Consider the following 17182-nt stretch of genomic DNA (forward strand, 5'->3'; position numbering starts at 1 on the left):
TCTCAACATCATTCCTGAAGTCTGAGGAGCTTTGTCTTATTTAAGGATCTACAATTGCCTCTGTAAGTAATATAAATCACAAATCCTCATCTTCCACCTGCTGAAAGGGACAGGTTTGCATCTGACCATTGCCCTCCCCAACCCCCAGAAATGATGTGACCTCTCTCCAAGCCCTGCCATGCTCTTCTCTGGAGTGAAAATGTCACTCTTGTCTTGCCAATAGTTGTGTTTTCTTTGATCTGTAGTGAAGTTGTGTGTGCAGGCACTTGTAGGAGACAGGTATTTCCTGACCCAAGTGATCTGATGTCAGAAAAATTAGGCAAGATCATGGCCTTGGTGGGACAGGAGTCAGTGTCTGTTGTCTCACTAATTACACCCTCACCTGTAGACTGCAGCCTGAGTTATTTGGGATGAAGCAGCAAAGGGTCCCTGGCCTCAGGCACTCTGGTATTGATTTTGTTTCCATGGGAATCCTGTTGGTGAAGGAGAAGGCTCTGGAGGTGTGATGGGCCCTGTGTTTGACAGTGTATGTCCTTCAGGGCAGCTTTGGCAGCGAGGGCTGTGGAGTCCTGGTGACCAAACCCAGGGTTGTGCAAAACCTGACCCCACTGGCCATGAGGGGCCCCAGGCTGGACTGGCAGATGGATTTCGAAAGGCAGCTGACTTTGGATGCTGGAAAGCCAGGGCAGGACATACACCTGAGTAACTCAGAGAACAGAAACACTGAGCTGGGAAAACCCACTGCAGGAGGGACACAGAATCCCAGAATGTGCTGAGCTGGAAGGGACCCACAAGGATCATCCAGTCCAACCCTGGCCCTGCACAGGCCCATCCCCAAGAGTCACCCCCTGTGCCCCAGAGGATCAGCCAAACCCTCCTGGAGCTCTGGCAGCCTTGGGGCTGTGCCCACTGCCCTGGGGAGCCTGGGCAGTGCCCAACCAGCCTCTGGGGGAAGAACCTTTTGCTGAGATCCAACGTGAGCCTGCCCTGACACAGCTCCAGCCACTCCCTGGCTGCTGTCCCTGGTCACAGAGCAGAGCTCAGTCCCTGCCCCCTGAGCTCCCTCAGCTCCTTTCCCACCACCCAGAGGGCACAGTTCCTGCAGCAATTCCCTTGTGAGCCAAAGCCACTCCAGCCCCAGGTCACACCAGGCAGCAATTTCTGCTGGTGTCACTGAGCCAGCCCAGCCACGGGCCCAGCACCCTGCCCAGGGCAGGACCACCGTGCTGGACCCAGCCCATGCAGCTCCTGGGATGCAGCATTTTCCAGAGCCTCAGTTTGCCACCCTCACATGACCAACCCTGCACATTCCCTGCAAAACTGAAGGTGAAGAAAAAACACGTTAAGCTCCTAATGGCAGTGCCCAAAGGTACTGCATCTGAAGATAACATCAGGAGAGAGAGCCAGAGAGTTCTCTTCACACAAACTATTTCCCAGAGGCTAATGGCAAGGGGGGGAGAGAGAGAAACAAGTACTGACAGTTTACTGTAGGAGCTCAAAGAAAAAGTGGACAAAGCTAAAAGAACTCCAGCTCTTTGTTCACATTTAATCCAGTTCAGAGCATTCACTGGTGCATACAGATTTACTGATGGAGCTGGATATGGTCATTTGGTAAGAAACAGAGGATCTAGGATTTAAGTTTTGTGCCCTTCAGGCTCTTACATTTTAGGAAAAGTCAGTCTGTAATGTATATAAAGTTTTAATCTAACGTAAAAAGTATGAGCTGCTGGATAATTCCTTCAAAGAAACCAATCCTGATCTTGAAAGGTAAAGAACACTTTCTGTTTTTAGCACAGACCAAGTTTTTAAGGGGTAGGGCACTGCTTTTGGCTCACAGAAACCAAGGGATAGACCAAGGCTTGCTGGCCCTACCCAAAGAATCCCCTATTTTATTTTCTCCTTTTTCTTTGCAACTCTCTTCCTGAATTTATAAAGGCATCGATTTATCAGAGGATACTGGAATAATGGAACAGTATTAAAATACCACCATCCACATATTTTATTGCAAAACAAATAGCCCAAGCACCTGATATCACAGTACAACAAAACTATCCATTGCAGGCCTTTGCTTTTGCTGAGGACAGACAGTTCAAGTTCCATGTAGCCTGTTTTCTGAAGGCTGGAGAGTCAGTTCATCTCTGGCTGAATTTGCAAACCATGGTATTGAAAGGCAGCACCAGTGAGGAGGGTATGTGTGCAAGAACAGAACCAACAAAAGGCGTTGTGAGCCAAAGGTAGGAGGCAAATCTGGAAGGGAAAGCTCAATTGCAGAGTGCAGGGGACCTAAATGGGGCAGGTGTGCTGGAGAGATTTTGGCACAGCATGTTGGAAGTGCATCTCCCACAAGTGCAGAGAGAAAGGGAGGGGCAGCCAGTAAATTTCAGGAAAATATGAAAATCATAAACGAAAAACTGAACAATAAATGTAGCACAGAGTTAAAAGCCAAAACTCCTTCTCGTCCCTCTGCCCCTTCCCACCCCCCTCCGAGCATTTCTGGTCCCCTGGGAAGGACCCCTGGCACTTGGGCTCAACAGGCGCTGCACAAACTCCTCCCGTCCAGACAAAAGCGGATCTTTTCCTCCAGACTGGCCGTGCCCAGCCTCGCCGAGCCCTGGAAAGCAGCGGCTGGTTGTGTTTGGCACCGTGTCCCGGAGCAGGGAGCAGCACGTGAGACGAGCGCTGGCTCAGCTCTTTCCGCGGCGCTGCTCGATCCCGCCGAGGCTGCCGGCTGAGGATGGATGGGAATGAAATAAACCGAAAGGCAATTTAGGCTACTTAACTACACTTGAGGAAAAAAAAAAAAACCCTGCCTGGATAGATGACACATGATGTATTCTGTATTAATGTTTCAAGTCAGTTTGGCGGATCCCCATGGCAGGCGAGTTAGAAATATTTTGTTGCAAGTTTGAACACCGTACCAGGATATAAGGCCAGGCAATTCCACAAGAACAGTGATTGAATTAGGGCTGAGAAATGTATCCTGGCTAGTTTCAAATTAAAAAAAAAAAAAAAAAAAAGAAAAAGAAAAAAAACTTTTAAAAAGGTACAAATGAGGCTAAAAGAATTTATGTTATTTTTCCGGTTTCTGTGCTCTAACTCCTTTTCCTCGTAGATCTCCTCATCTATCTTCGAAGTGCACTACCTTATGAATGAGTGAGCAATAAAAAGAAGTATGCAGTGGCTGAGAGAGAAACTCAAGATAACAAGATAAAGCCAAAGCTTGAGCAGAACTGCAAGTTAAGATGTAGATCTGAATATAAAAGTTTCTCACATCTCAGTTTTAGGGCAGTCATTAGATAGTTTGCATGAGAAATTAATTTAAAGCCATAGCATATACTAAGTTCCCAACTATCAAAGTACTGGACCCATGCTGTCTAGGGTTTTGAATCCTGCTTTCAGACCACACGTAGGGACACTTTGCTCATAGACTAAAGGAAAAACAAAGTGATTTCATAGAACCAGAAAATCACAGAATCACAGGATGGTTTGGGTTGGAAGAGATCTTAAAGGTCACCTCATTCCACGCCCTGCCATGGGCAGGGACACCTTCCACTAGCCCAGGTTGCTCCAAGCCCCGTCTAACCTGGCCTTGGACACTCCCAGGGATGGGGCAGCCACAGCTTCTCTGGGCAACCTGTGCCAGGGCCTCCCCATCCTCACAGGGGAGAATTTCTTCCCAATGTCCCACCCAAACATACTCTTTCAGTTTAAAGCCACTCCTCTCTGTCCTATCACTACATGCCCCTGTAAAAATTTCCTCTCCCCCTTTGGGTATTGGAAAGCTGCCATGAGGTCTCCCTGGAGCCTTCTCCTCTCCAGGCTGAACAGCCCCAACTCTCTCAGCCTGTTGTTTTAATACCTTAAAATCCCCATGTTCATCAAAAATGGGCACAGGAAGAGCAGGGAGCAAAGAAGCAGCTACAAATCATCCCAAGGTCAGGCAATAGCAGTTTCTGTGCCCAGGTGACACAGGAACAGCCTCAAGACCAAAAGGTATGAGAAGAATCAACTTCCTCAGTGAAGGCTCACCTGTTTTCTGCTGAAAAAGGCTGGTGTTTGAGTCTGCACAGTGAGTTCTCCAGCTATAAAAGAAGGGTTAATTCAAATTTCCATATCACTGACCTCCCTCCAGCCTTCCAGGCTGCCCAGGTTTGGAACTGCAAGGATCAGCTGGGTTGTCTCAGGGGAAAAATTATGTGGCCACTCCCTGAACCCTGCTAATCCCTCTGGCTGGGCTTTCCACTGCTGGTCTCTGCCAGGTTAGGCAGAATTTCATCATCAAAATTATTATGGTCTCTTTCAAGTACAGACCAGTGGGAAATTAATTGCTGGAATCAGGTATGTTTGCTGGTATTAACCCGATGCTGCTGCTGAATGAGGTCAGTTGTGGGGCTCAGGACACAGAGCAGGGACTAAGCTGGTCTCCAGCTTCATTTGGCAAAGCCTGGACTGGCAAAACAGCAGGAGGGAGAAGATACAGGGACAGAGTTTCAAGGGATGTGAAGGTGGAAGATGAAGCTTGTTATCTTCAAAAGGAAAGTAGTGACAACTCAGGCATAACCATGAGAGACCCCTACAAAGAAGGGAGCATGAGACAGGGTGGAGCAAGCCATGAAGTTGAGGTGTTTAAGATGCTTTTACAGCATTAAAGAGGTAGACATTTTTTAACAAGAATTGATGACAAAACATGAAACCGATTCCTTTACTCTTACCCTTTATGCTCTAAGACAGAACTTGTTTTCTTGCAAAGTAGCTGAGACATTTGTTTGCTCTGTTATCCATGTGACAGGGGGCAAAAATACTTCAAACCCTCCAGAATGTGTGTTTGACTGTGGGTATATCAAAATAATGCTTAGCTTTCAAAACTGGAGCATTAATTTGCACCATTTAGAACAAATGAGGCCTTTATTGCTAAATAATAATCTGCTCCATATGTTGATTAATGTGAGACCTACAGGAGGACAAACATTGATAGAGTATCTGCTTGTCCATCTTTTGCACCAACCTCATTCTGAGGTGCAAGAACTGAGATGCAGAACCTCTGTTTACAAAAGTCAGGTTCTGGCACCTATTGTTGCACTCTGAAAGAATTCTGCACGTATCAGTTCATGTTAAGGTGTGATTTTCTGCCAGCTCCTAATTTCACTGCCATATGCCAAGCATTGCAAGAACAGATAAATCTGAAGCACTGTACAGTCATATCGAAGAAAAGCTGTGGTTAAGGAGGGTCCCATCTTGCCTTTGGGACCTGGACTATGAAATTAGGCAAGGTTATCCTCCCTGGTTTACTCAAAGTGCAAACGGGGAATGAGCTTCACAGGCAGAACTTGGTTGATACTGGTGAGTATTTGCTACCTGGGACAACAGTGTGTCCAGGCAAGCAAAACCCACAGCTTTGGTGGGAATGTGACCTGTGTCTGGTGGCAACTCCTACTGGAGAGCAAACCCATCCCTGCTTGTCATCCAGTATCCATCAAATCCCCCTGCTTTTGTTAACACATCGTTCTTTGTTCTTCTAACACAGATTCTGGAAGAAAACATGAAGTTAGAGTGCAAGTGCCACGGGGTCTCAGGATCCTGTACCACTAAAACATGCTGGACAACCCTGCCCAAATTCCGGGAGCTGGGCTACATCCTGAAGGACAAGTACAACGAGGCCGTTCAGGTGGAGCCCGTGCGGGCGAGTCGCAACAAGCGCCCGACCTTCCTCAAAATCAAGAAGCCCCTTTCCTACCGCAAACCCATGGATACAGACTTGGTGTACATAGAGAAATCCCCCAACTATTGTGAAGAAGACCCTGTCACGGGCAGCGTGGGCACACAGGGCAGGATGTGCAACAAGACAGCCCAGCAGTCCAACGGCTGCGACCTGATGTGCTGCGGCCGGGGGTACAACACCCACCAGTACTCGCGGGTGTGGCAGTGCAACTGCAAGTTCCACTGGTGCTGCTACGTCAAGTGCAACACGTGCAGCGAGAGAACAGAGGTCTATACCTGTAAGTGAGCACGTGGGCACGGCCCTGGCCACGGATACCTTTGCACATGCACTCAACGGACCCACACGAGGCTGCAGGGCAGACCTGCTCTCCCAGGAGAACTGCTGGTGGACGGAGGCCCCTCGTTTCTTCTCACGTTTCATCGCTTGTGTGGATACACATTTCGGACTCATAAAGTCGGCCAAGAAAGAAAACCAAACAAACCCCACCCTGAGCCACCTGACACATAAAAGAGAGAGAAAAAGATCATCTCGGTCAACCTGCACCTCTAAAGGAAGAAGCATTGACTGCCTTGTGGAGACACACCAGTCAGGGAGAAATCTCTGAGGGTGGCAACTGACTCCTGGTTTGGAAAAGAGATGGTCAAATATAAGGAGCAGGGAGGGATAGGGGAGAAATCCCCCCAGAAGGGCTTTGCACAGGATGGGATGGACAGAGCCCCACCGTGTGAGCCTGTGGATGACACAGGTTTTGGCTTCTACACTCGTGAAAAGCTTCTGCTGGTCTTGCCCATCTTTCCCCTTCATCCCCCTTGCCACAGCGAGTAGAACTGTTGAAGGTTTCTGTAAACACTGCTTTACCTGCCTTTTTCGTGTGTGTGTGTGTGCTGCAGATTTTAGCACAGGGATTTGGGACACTCGGGCATAATAATAGCAATATTTAACAATTTATTCAGATAAAACTAATATTAATTTATTTAATTAAAAAAAGAACTCTACCAACCTTTGGGGAACTATTCTGCAATTAAAGTAGATAGCTGGCTTTCTTTGTGGAATAATTTTGTAGGAACAGCAAGGAAAGAACTGGAGCTGTACATATTATTCTTAACTAGGATATTTCTATTAGTTGGACTTGCAGGATATGTTCTACAGTACTAGATGTTTAAGTACAAAAGCTGGCATCTTTATATATATGTACATACACAAACACTGTTGTTTTTGGGGTTTTTGTTTGTTTGTTTGTTTTCTCCTGTTTGCTGCTAGTTGTCTGGAACAAAAGTCGAGTGGTAGGGGTTACAAATCTTTACCAGGCTTTGTGGTTATTTTTTTTTTCTTCGATTAAAGAAAGAAGCATTAATAAAATCCTGTTTGGAATATGTCTAAAATTAAGAAAATCCAGACAAACTTCCATCTTTTGGAAAAATCAACCATAGGATAAGAGAGTATATTTTGTAAGAGACTATTTTTATATAAATATTTTATTTATACTACGTCTGCTTGTTCAACCTGTACTTTTTCTCAAAACAGGCATACAATTTGTAATTCTTAGGCTATTTAACAGAGAAAGGGTAATTAGTTTGTGAACACAACAGCAGCAAGCTGGATACATTCAGCTGCAATTGGTGGATGTGCCAGAAAGCAGAATGAACTTTCTCTCCGGATATGTGTACAAACTGGCTCTTTTCCTGCAGCTCAATTTGCAGAATATGCAAAACAAGAACAGGGTATGTAGCATCAATTTTGTCACATGGCTTGAATTCATGATTGGTATTAACTGGATGCTCATTTATCCCATTCAAGAAAAAAAAAATGCGAATTAGCTTCCCACATGCGTCAGTCATTAAACTGTGGCGTTATGACTCGCAAATGTGCTGTGTGTGCTGTCAGTTAAACCTCTATATTGTGTTACTGTCAAATTGCATTTTAATCAGTGGGAGACTGTAGACTGTGACTGTAAAAACTAGCATGACACACACCGTCTGATTCTCATAGATAGGATACAAAGCTTACTTTTTGTCCAACTCTTTTTTGGCATTTACGTTATTCTTTCCTCCCCCACCAAAAAGGCCCGAGCTCAGAAATCCAGAAAAACATCCAGGCAAGTTTAAAGAGGCAAATTTAAAGACTACTCACTTGTTTTTCAGAGCCATTTTGCGTTCCCTTTATGGCATTTCCTTTTTATCACTGCTAATTTCTTCAGACATTTGAGTGGTAAATATTTCTCTGTGTTTTTAGAGTCATTCTGTTCCTGCTGCTTTACTCATTTGTGACCCATAAAAAAAAAAAATCTAATTTTACTGTTGTTTTTCACTGGTTAATAAACATGGCCCAGCGTTACTGATGATATTGCAAATTGTCTGGGACACACCAGATTCTTTCCTACTTCCAGACCACAGGATCTCCCCCCTTTAATGAGGCTCAGAGAGGCATCAGTAAAGAAAACATTTCACTGACTCCTGTTGAGAGCAGCAAACATTACAAGGAGTAGATGATACAGGTTTATCTTGTGCCCATTGATAGTTCTGGGGCAAAACTCCCACCTAAGACTGTGAAAACAAAGAACTCAGAAGGGAAGCAGAAGAAACACAAAAAAAAATCAAAAGATGTTGCAGTTTCACAACCTGACCTTTTAGGGCTCATCTGAATGGTGGGGGTTTTTAACTCACTTCTTGTATATATATTATTTTTGTAAGAACACAAGCCTATGCAGTCCCTAGTCCTAGCAATGTATAATCAGGGTTAATACACAGTTTCTTTGCAGACCTGCCACTTAACACAAAATAGAAGGTTTATTCAATTCAGGTACCAGAATGGCATATCAAAATAAAGCTATTAACACAATTTCATTTCAAACTGTCAATATAAAAGCAAATTTTTATTGGTCATTGAATCACTGCTCTGAGTTCTCCTAAATTCCAAGTTATAAACTTCAAGATACAAAATGCAACCACATACAGTAGATATGTTCATTACAACACTATATTATGGTAAAATAATTCAGATGCAACAATTAATATTAGAATTCCCCATCACCACCACTTTGTGGATACCATATCATAGTCAAAAGTGTGCTTTCTTCACTGATTAGAGTTACTTTACAAATTGTTGCCTTTGCAGCCTGTTTTTACCATAGGAGAGTAATCTGTAAAACTCCTGCTTCCTGTATATTTCTGTATGCAGTGATGTGCCACGTACAGTTAGCAGAATAATTACTGAAGGACAAATACCTTTAAACAGTTTTAGTCACAATAATAAAAAACTGGATGCACAATGAATTGGATTTGGTACACATTTTCCCTATATTTTACAATATTGCAGATGAGAAAATGGAGAGAAAATTAGACAAAACATCAGTTTGTTTGATAGCTTGAGTAACAGGTTGGGAACTGTGAACTAAAGAGCAAGGAAAACCAAATGCTGCATTCAACTAGAAATGATTTGGAAATTTGGCTGTGTCATCTCTGATAGGAGAAATCTGGCCCCTCAGAATGTGCCATGAGTCTGGAGTTAATTGGTCCTTTGCTAAATGGGCTTGAATGACATGAAGAATAAACAGGAGGAGAAAGATTTACAGGTTTGTAGATATTCCTCCCCCCAACAACAGTTTGTTCTTTGTGCTCAGGGATAGAGGGGCTCTGTTTTTCCTTGGTGGAGGAGCACACAATGGCAGGGAAATGCACCCAACTGCACAACAACGGGGCTCTCAAAGGAAAACACATCCCTTGGTCTGTGCCAGCCAGGGAAGTGCTGCATTGCTGGGCACAGAACAACCTCGCTGAGGCCTGGGAAGAGAAAACACATCCACGGAGCAGGAGGAGTGAGAGGAGTGGGAAACGCAGGAGAAAAGGCGTAGCTGCAAGTTGGGAAGTTATTAATGATGAATCCTTTGATAGTGGAACCCCAGTTCATGGGAACGAAGCAGCTCTGCCTTGGGATTCCTAAGCAAGTTTTAAGGATTTTACCTCTCTGCCCTTTTAAGAGGACAACTAATCTGAATGCAATGAGCTGGATACAGAAGCACTTCCATAAAACATGAATCGGTCGATGATTAAGTTTTCTTTGCCATGTATTCACAAAGCTAATGGAGATACGTCTTTCAACAGTGATAATTAAACTGAAAACATCCTTAAAATGTACTCTTAAGTGACTCATTTGGTAAAGTTATTGTAAGGGGACATAGTAACTTAGAAAAGGAGAATAATGGACACGTACCATATTGCACAAGGCTCTTAATGAACTCTCCTGTGGATTGCAAAACTGTTTTGAACTGACCACACTTAAAAATCAATGTATAGAATACAGAAACATTGCAGGCTGCAGTCAGGGTGCACAGATTCTAATTAAGATTCAACATAGGTATTTCTGACAATATTTCTACATTTATCATTATAATCTATATGAGAAAATACACCCTGTGAATCCCCCAAATGTGCATATTAACTAATACAGTCCCTTACCCCCAACTTGTAATCCCAAGAAGTTGACTGAACAAGAAGGTCTCCGACTCTGTTGTTGGTAGAAGAACTGAACTGCAGACTTAGGGGCTGATATGCCCAGACAGGGCTGCCCAAACCTGTCAGATACCATTGCTGCCAAGCAACAGAGGTAAAGTCCAAAACTGTCCAAAATTAAACCAAGTACAGAAGTTTTATCACACAGCAGAACTTCAGGTGATGAAGCTCATCTAGATTCTAGAACATTCTCCCTTATCTCAGTGGTCACCATGACAAGTGACTTAATTTGCTAACCCAATTCATGCTCTTTTCTCATCGAAATCACACCAATAATTTCTCAGAGGTGGACATTTTAATCTTGAACAGAAATTAAGGGAATTCTTCCTCTGGAAACAAGTAATTAATAACATATGATTAAGTCAAAATGCTGAAGAGATGTATGTGGATCTAGAGGACTCCACGTGTTTGAAGGACACCAGAACTTTGCCATTCTCCTGTCCAAAGGTGAAGCTGTAAAACCTTAAAGGTGTCTTTTCATGCCTTTAGGAAATTACTGATTTTCTGTTTTGTTGTTGTTACATATTCATAGATTCATCAACAGCACATATCATGTAATGTGCAACTGGGAACTGTAAAATAAGTCCCAGAGAAATGTCTCCTCTAAGTGTAGCACAATATATTTACTGCTGCTGTTGGGAAAGTTGCCTCCCATTGTCACCAGCAGCCCGTCTGCAGTCCCTATACTTGTCACTTTATTTCCTCCAAGCAGTTGGAGTTTTAGCTCTCTCTGGAGTTTTATGAGTTTTATGAGCTCTCTGATCCATTCCCAGCCACTGAGGGATTGTGTGCTTTGGTTTTTTGGCTGCATGAGGGGCTGTGATACAATAGAGAATGAGGACACCCAACAAGAAAAAACATTCCTCCTCTCACAGTGTACCTTTAATTTTTCAGACCAAGACAGACAAGAAATATGGAATTACTCTGTCATCTAATACACCATGTGCTCCTAACTCACCTTTCCAATGCTATTGAGAAGGCTGCACTGGTGGATTTTTGAAACTAAGTTGAAGAGAGTGGACTGAAAGAGGTTTTTCTCTGCTCAGCTAAATTTGCAAAAGAGTTAGTAACAAAAACCTGTAAAGATGCAGTGCTGAGTTTTGTTCTTCGTCAGTTTAGATGAGACTTCACATGAACAGGACCAGAGGTAGTGCTTAATATTAATGGAAGGAATTCTTTACTCATGGAAGAAATCCTTCCCTGTGGGAGTGGTGAGGCCCTGGCACAGGTTGCCCAGAGAAGCTGTGGCTGCCCCATCCCTGGAAGTGTCCAAGGCTGGGTTGGACGGGGCTTGGAGCAACCTGGGCTAGTGGAAGGTGTCCCTGCCCATGGCAGGGGGTGGAATGAGTTGGGCTTGGAAGTCCCTTTCAACCCAAACCATTCTGGCATTTGATGATTATCTCTTAATCAAATTTACTCATTGTACATAACCCTTTTCCTGTTGCTAATTTTTCTCATTCCTCCAATGCTGTTGAGCTCTGTTCACTCACACAGTGTCAGCAAACACTGATTTAACTATTAATATTTTAAAATTAGTTTGTGAGATTCTCTCCTGGGTCCTTTACGCCATTTGTCCTTTTATCCTGAAATCCTTTTATTATTTACACAATGAGATGCTGTAAATACCACAACACATTTAGCATTTGAATTACAATAAAAACCCACGAAAACAAATCAAAAACAAAAAAAAAAAAAACCAAAACAAACCCCACCCAAACAAAAAGAAACAAACCCAAAACTTATATTTTGGTCCCATAGACTTTAGAAAATAAATTAAATCAAAATCCATTTTTCAGGTTTCTGGTATTGTCCCAAGGGTTCCATTTTACTTTAGACCCTTTAACTCATTCTCAACTGTGGAGCACAGAGATTCTCCAAGTGGTGGTAACAGTGTCTTGAAGAAAAGTCTTTTCTACCCACCTCCAACAGACTGCTTTTTACTGTGGGCAGGGAAAAGCAGTTCATTAGAGCAGACCCAGACAAAGCAGAGGGCTGGGCAATCACCAGCTCTGTGAGGCTGAACAAAGACAAGTGCCAGATTCTGCACCTGGGATGCAGCAACCCCAGATGTACAGACAGACTGGGAATGAGAGGCTGGAGAGCAGGAAAGGAATCTGGGGTCCTGGTCAACAGAAAATTGAGTCTGAGTCAGCAGTGCCCTGGCAGCCAGGAGGGACATCTCTGTTCTGGGGGTATCAGGGAGGGGATTGTCCCTCTCTGCTCTGCCCTGGGGCGGCCTCACCTCAACATTGGGGCAGTTTGGGGGGACACAATGGAAGGAAGGGATTGAGCCATCAGGGAGTGTCCAAAGGAGGCAACAGAGATGGGGAAGGGCCTTGATTTGAAGCCGTGGGAGGACACTGAGGGCACTTGGTGTGTTCAGCTGGAGCAGAGGAGACTGAGGGGAGACCTCAGTGCAGTTCCAGCTGCCTGGGCAGGGGCAGAGGAGGGGCAGGGACTGAGCTCTGCTCTGGGGGGACCAGGGACAGCAGCCAGGGAATGGCTGGAGCTGTGTCAGGGCAGGCTCACGTTGGATCTCAGCAAAAGGTTCTTCCCCCAGAGGCTGGTTGGGCACTGCCCAGGCTCCCCAGGGCAGTGGGCACAGCCCCAAGGCTGCCAGAGCTCCAGGAGGGTTTGGATGGTCCTCTCAGGGACAAGGTGGGATTATTGGGGTGTCTGTGCAGGGCCAGGAGTTGGACTGGATGATCCTTGTGGGTCCCTTGTAACTCATGATATTCTATGATTCTGTGGTTCTAACTGGAAGACAAATAAAGGAACTTGAAAGACAAAGAAACTAATGGCCTGTTACAGACAGGGGTGCAGCCCAGACTTTCTTTGGAATATAGAGGAAAACCCCTGAACAACTCAATATATGGAAGGCACAGCACTGAGTCCACCAGGAAACACAGAAAGGGTTTGGCTAAAGGGACAGATTTGAGCCAAAGCTAAGCCTCCCCCTTTGTTACATGGCCCACAGTGCAATTTCATTTGGGTCAAGCCAAATCCAAGCATCTATTCCATTGAATCAGCAAGAAACCTGTTTTGTAAGTTGTTTCTCACACTTAATTTCTTACCCAGCAACTTTCCTTTTGCACGTGGGCCCGTGGAAATATGCACTATGGGCATTTATAAAACTACTTAAATGCTACAGAGGATATTAAATGCCCCTTGCCTTGAGAAAGAAGAAGGGCAGAGAACATACAGTACAGGTGTAAGTGCTGGACCATAATGCCATCACACAGGACTGGAAGATGTGTCATTTGTTACAAAAACAAAGGTATTTTACACATATTTTAAAAAAAATCAAGATAATTCCTCTCAGCTTTTTCTACTGCTGAGGTGTCAAGCCGTACAAATGTCCTGCACTGAGCCTGGCCTCAGCCAGCCACTATTATCCCCACAAACAGACAGGAAATCAGGAGACACAGAGCCCAAGAGGGTTGGCCAGTGGGCACAAAGGCAGCCTGTGAAAGATTTAGGACTACAGCCCAGATTTCTCAGCTTTTGCCATCCTGTTCTAAGGAACTCGAGCAATGACTGATTTGCCTCCTTTTATAAAATACATACCCACATTTGGGGGTTGTGGAAATGCATTCACTGCATACAGTAGGTTCCCTGCGTGTTCTGTGTAGCTGAAGGGAGGAGACTCCTTCTTCTCAGGCTCATTAAATGCTGAGCACACAGTAATTAATATAACCTCCACATTAAGTATGAGTCATGCACCAGGGAAATGGTAGAAACCTGGTCTCATGTTTTGTCTCTTTAAGTCAAGTGATTAACAAAGCTGTGAGGCAAAGGAGGTAGCAGAGTAGGCTTTTTAAGTCAGGAGATGTGGACAGCAGTTCCAGAGAGGGAATAAATAGCCTCTGGCAAGCTGAAACTCCATGAAAGGCTCCACAAAGCAGGGGCAAGTTGCTGTGATGCTTCAGCACTGGAAGCATATAAAAAAGTTGGGGAATATTCTAATGGACAGTGTTTAATAGGACTGTGTTAAACTGCCTCGTATTTGCTGCCATCAAAAGAGGGGGATGTGAGGTGACTCACTCAGGTCAATGAGTTGTATCAACCAAGTACAAATTGAGAGAATTAGAGTAGGAGCTAAAAAAATAATAAATGGATTAAAGCCTTTCTGAGAAGTTAAAAAGGCAATTTATCTGCTTCTGTCTCTCCTTTTGTGCTCAGCTTGGGCACCTGTCAGAATATTTTGACGCTTGCCCATCTTTAGCCGCTAGCCACGTGAGCTGAATTCAGATTAAACAGTAAAGAAAAAAAGTGTCCCAGAATATATATTGTGTTTATTTAGGCCAGACCAGCTTGGATGAAAGTGGGGAATCAATCAAAGCCTAAAAGGAAGCTGGCAAACTATCAGTGCCTCGGCACATCCCGACGGCGCTTCCTCCGCCAGGGACAGCGGCGAGGGCTGGGAAACCCTTGGTGTTCATTGCATAACCTTGGCTGATATAATAACCAGATGAGATAAGGGGATACACAGCCCTTAATTAATGACTACACACCGAAGTTGTCATTTTGATGACTTGTTTGGGCAGGAGTGGCAGTGGCCGGGTGATAGATTATTCTCCCTTTATCCTGCCACAATGACATCTGCTTTATTCACAGATCAGCCACCAGTTGCTACAACAACGCCAGTGTGCTTTAGAAAATGTTGTTGAGCTGCTGAGAGAATCTTGGCTACCCATTAGCAAAATGTTAACTATGCAAAACCAAAGAGCATTTGGTTTTGTTGTAGGAAAGAAGTCAATGCTCCGCAATAAGTAAGAACCTCAAAAAGAATTTACATTCAAAAAGTGGAGAAAGGGTTTAACCCATGATATCACCATGATTCAGAAATCCCCCTGGAATTCATTAGTGAGACATTAGGCCCGAAGAATAGAGAAAATAAATAATGAGTTTTAAAAAGAAAGAACAAATACACTTTCCTCTGAGCAGGTTGTTGTCTGCGGCATTTTAACACATCCGTTGCCCTTCATTTTTTTCCTGTTCATTGTCTTAGATTTTTACACAGTAATCCTTCACTAATAGGGGTTTATTTATTTTTATTTATTCCTTTTCTTCCCACTTAGCACTTGGAGGAGACACTAGCTGCTGTTAAACCATGCCAGGAAACTGATCTGGCTGCCAGTGAAGTCCCTCTCTCCCACTTCAGTAGAACATGAGAGAACCTCACCCTCCAACCTGCTCCTTGGAAAGGCAATTATAGGAAAGCATTTGCAGGAGGAATGACTTTGTCCTACAGCCAAATAATGCAGCATCATGTTTGAGAGCCAAGCAAGGCACTCCATGCCTGAGGGACCAGGAGCCACGCTGGGAGCAGCTGAGTGTCCCCCTGGCAAGGTAACTGGTGAAGACATATGGTCAAAGGCACAGAAATCTCCAGCTGCTAAAGCAGCTACTTTGTGGGAGAGGCATCTGAGCTGCAATATTTAGAGTGAAACTCCTCCAATTCCTCGGAAGGAGCTGCTTGTCCTGTCCCAGGTGATTCATGTGGGGCTGCCTGCACTGATGGTGCTGTTAATGTGTGTCAGACACATCTCGCACAGAGAGGCTTCCCTGCTCCCCAGCCCTGCTCTCCTTCCAAATACAATGGCTCTATCCATCTTGGCCATAATTTTTCATCCACCTCAAAGTTAAGTGAATGTAATTCCTAATTTGTTTTCCAAATGACTCAAACAATTTTCTTCCCTTTGTCTCCCCAACCAGATCAGATCGATTTTACAATGTGTCGTACTTCAAATTTAACTTCATTAAATGTTTATAACATTAAGAGGCTAATGACATAAGCCCTGTCTGTGGTATTTATAGGTTTTATGAAGAGACTGAAGAGCTGAGAGAGCTGAAGTTCAGGTTAATTCTTTCAGAACTAATTTCAACACCTAGTCAGAGCTGTAAAACACAAACTTCTAGTCCTACTTCAGGGCTATCATGTTAATTTAACTATAAACGTGCACAGTTTATCAACCCTATTTAATGTTGAAGTTTGAAATCTCAACCCAGCCCACAATAGATCATAGGTGTATTGTTTTTCTGTCACAGTAAATAGGTCCCAAATGCTGATCTAATGATCTCGTTACATAATCAGGCTCAAGAAATGTTAAGCTACTTATCACTGGAAGAATATATGTGAAAATTTGTCAGGAGCCATTTTTGCTACATTCTAAACACTTTTTATAGTCCCCTCCTCACAGTGGCTTGCTGGGTTCTATTTGCCCCCAGTTTGATAATTTTTAATTGGAATTTTCATGTTATGATTGCAAAGCCACATTTTTTGCAGCTAGAGCTTTTTTTTGCTGCTCACCACCATCCTGTCCAACTACCATAAGTCTGGTTTTCCTCCTTGATCCCGAGCTTCCTGCTTCTTCCACAGATCCTTCCTAGAACTGCTGATCTTCAGTTCATGGGAATCAAAGGCACATCACAAATACCAACGGAAATGCTGAAGTGGAACTTGCTGAATTATATTCCGATAATTTTCAAGGGAGTACAAGTGGGAAGTGGTTTAGGGTTGGGTTTTTTGGGGATTTTTGGTAGGATGTTTTCTTTGGTTTGTTGTAGCTCACAGTATAATCAGAGTTTCAGAACTGCCAGTGGAAAACTGTTCTCAGAAAGTGATGGCCGGAGGAAGACACACCTGAGGCACATATCATCAGGATCACATATGCATATGATGTTGGGTTGGGACTGGATGATCTTTAAGGTCTTCAAGCTGTTCAGTGACTCTGTGTTCACATGATGCACACATCAACAAGCTCAGAGCCTGTCCTGCTTGCCCAGGAGACATGACCTCTATCACTGCTGCTGCAAGCACTGAAGGGAGTAAGTATAAAACTGGGAAATAGGTGTGTTACAGGTGACTAATGGGTTGCTTGAAGCTTTTTAATATGTTGGATCATACCTTCCCAACTTTACCCAGGAATACCAGCAGACATTCTCCTGTCAC

General features: G+C 44.1%; 2 protein-coding genes across 2 annotated transcripts in view; both read left to right on the plus strand.

Annotated features, from left to right (window-relative positions):
- The window catches only part of WNT7A (Wnt family member 7A), a 39106-nt gene extending 30110 nt beyond the window's left edge, over positions 1–8996 (plus strand). The window contains exon 4 of the mRNA XM_051793319.1: positions 5525–8996. Coding sequence (XP_051649279.1) covers positions 5525–6004 — 480 coding nt within the window. The 3' untranslated portion in view covers positions 6005–8996. The remainder of the gene's footprint in view (positions 1–5524) is intronic.
- LOC127473544 (uncharacterized) overlaps positions 1–17182 on the plus strand; it is a 460553-nt gene that overhangs the window by 103378 nt on the left and 339993 nt on the right. The gene's annotated exons all lie outside the window — the stretch shown is intronic.

The sequence above is a fragment of the Manacus candei genome, unplaced genomic scaffold (genome assembly GCF_025592945.1).
Source record: "Manacus candei isolate 608988 ecotype Guabito, Panama unplaced genomic scaffold, ASM2559294v1 h1tg000036l, whole genome shotgun sequence".
NCBI lineage: Eukaryota > Metazoa > Chordata > Aves > Passeriformes > Pipridae > Manacus > Manacus candei.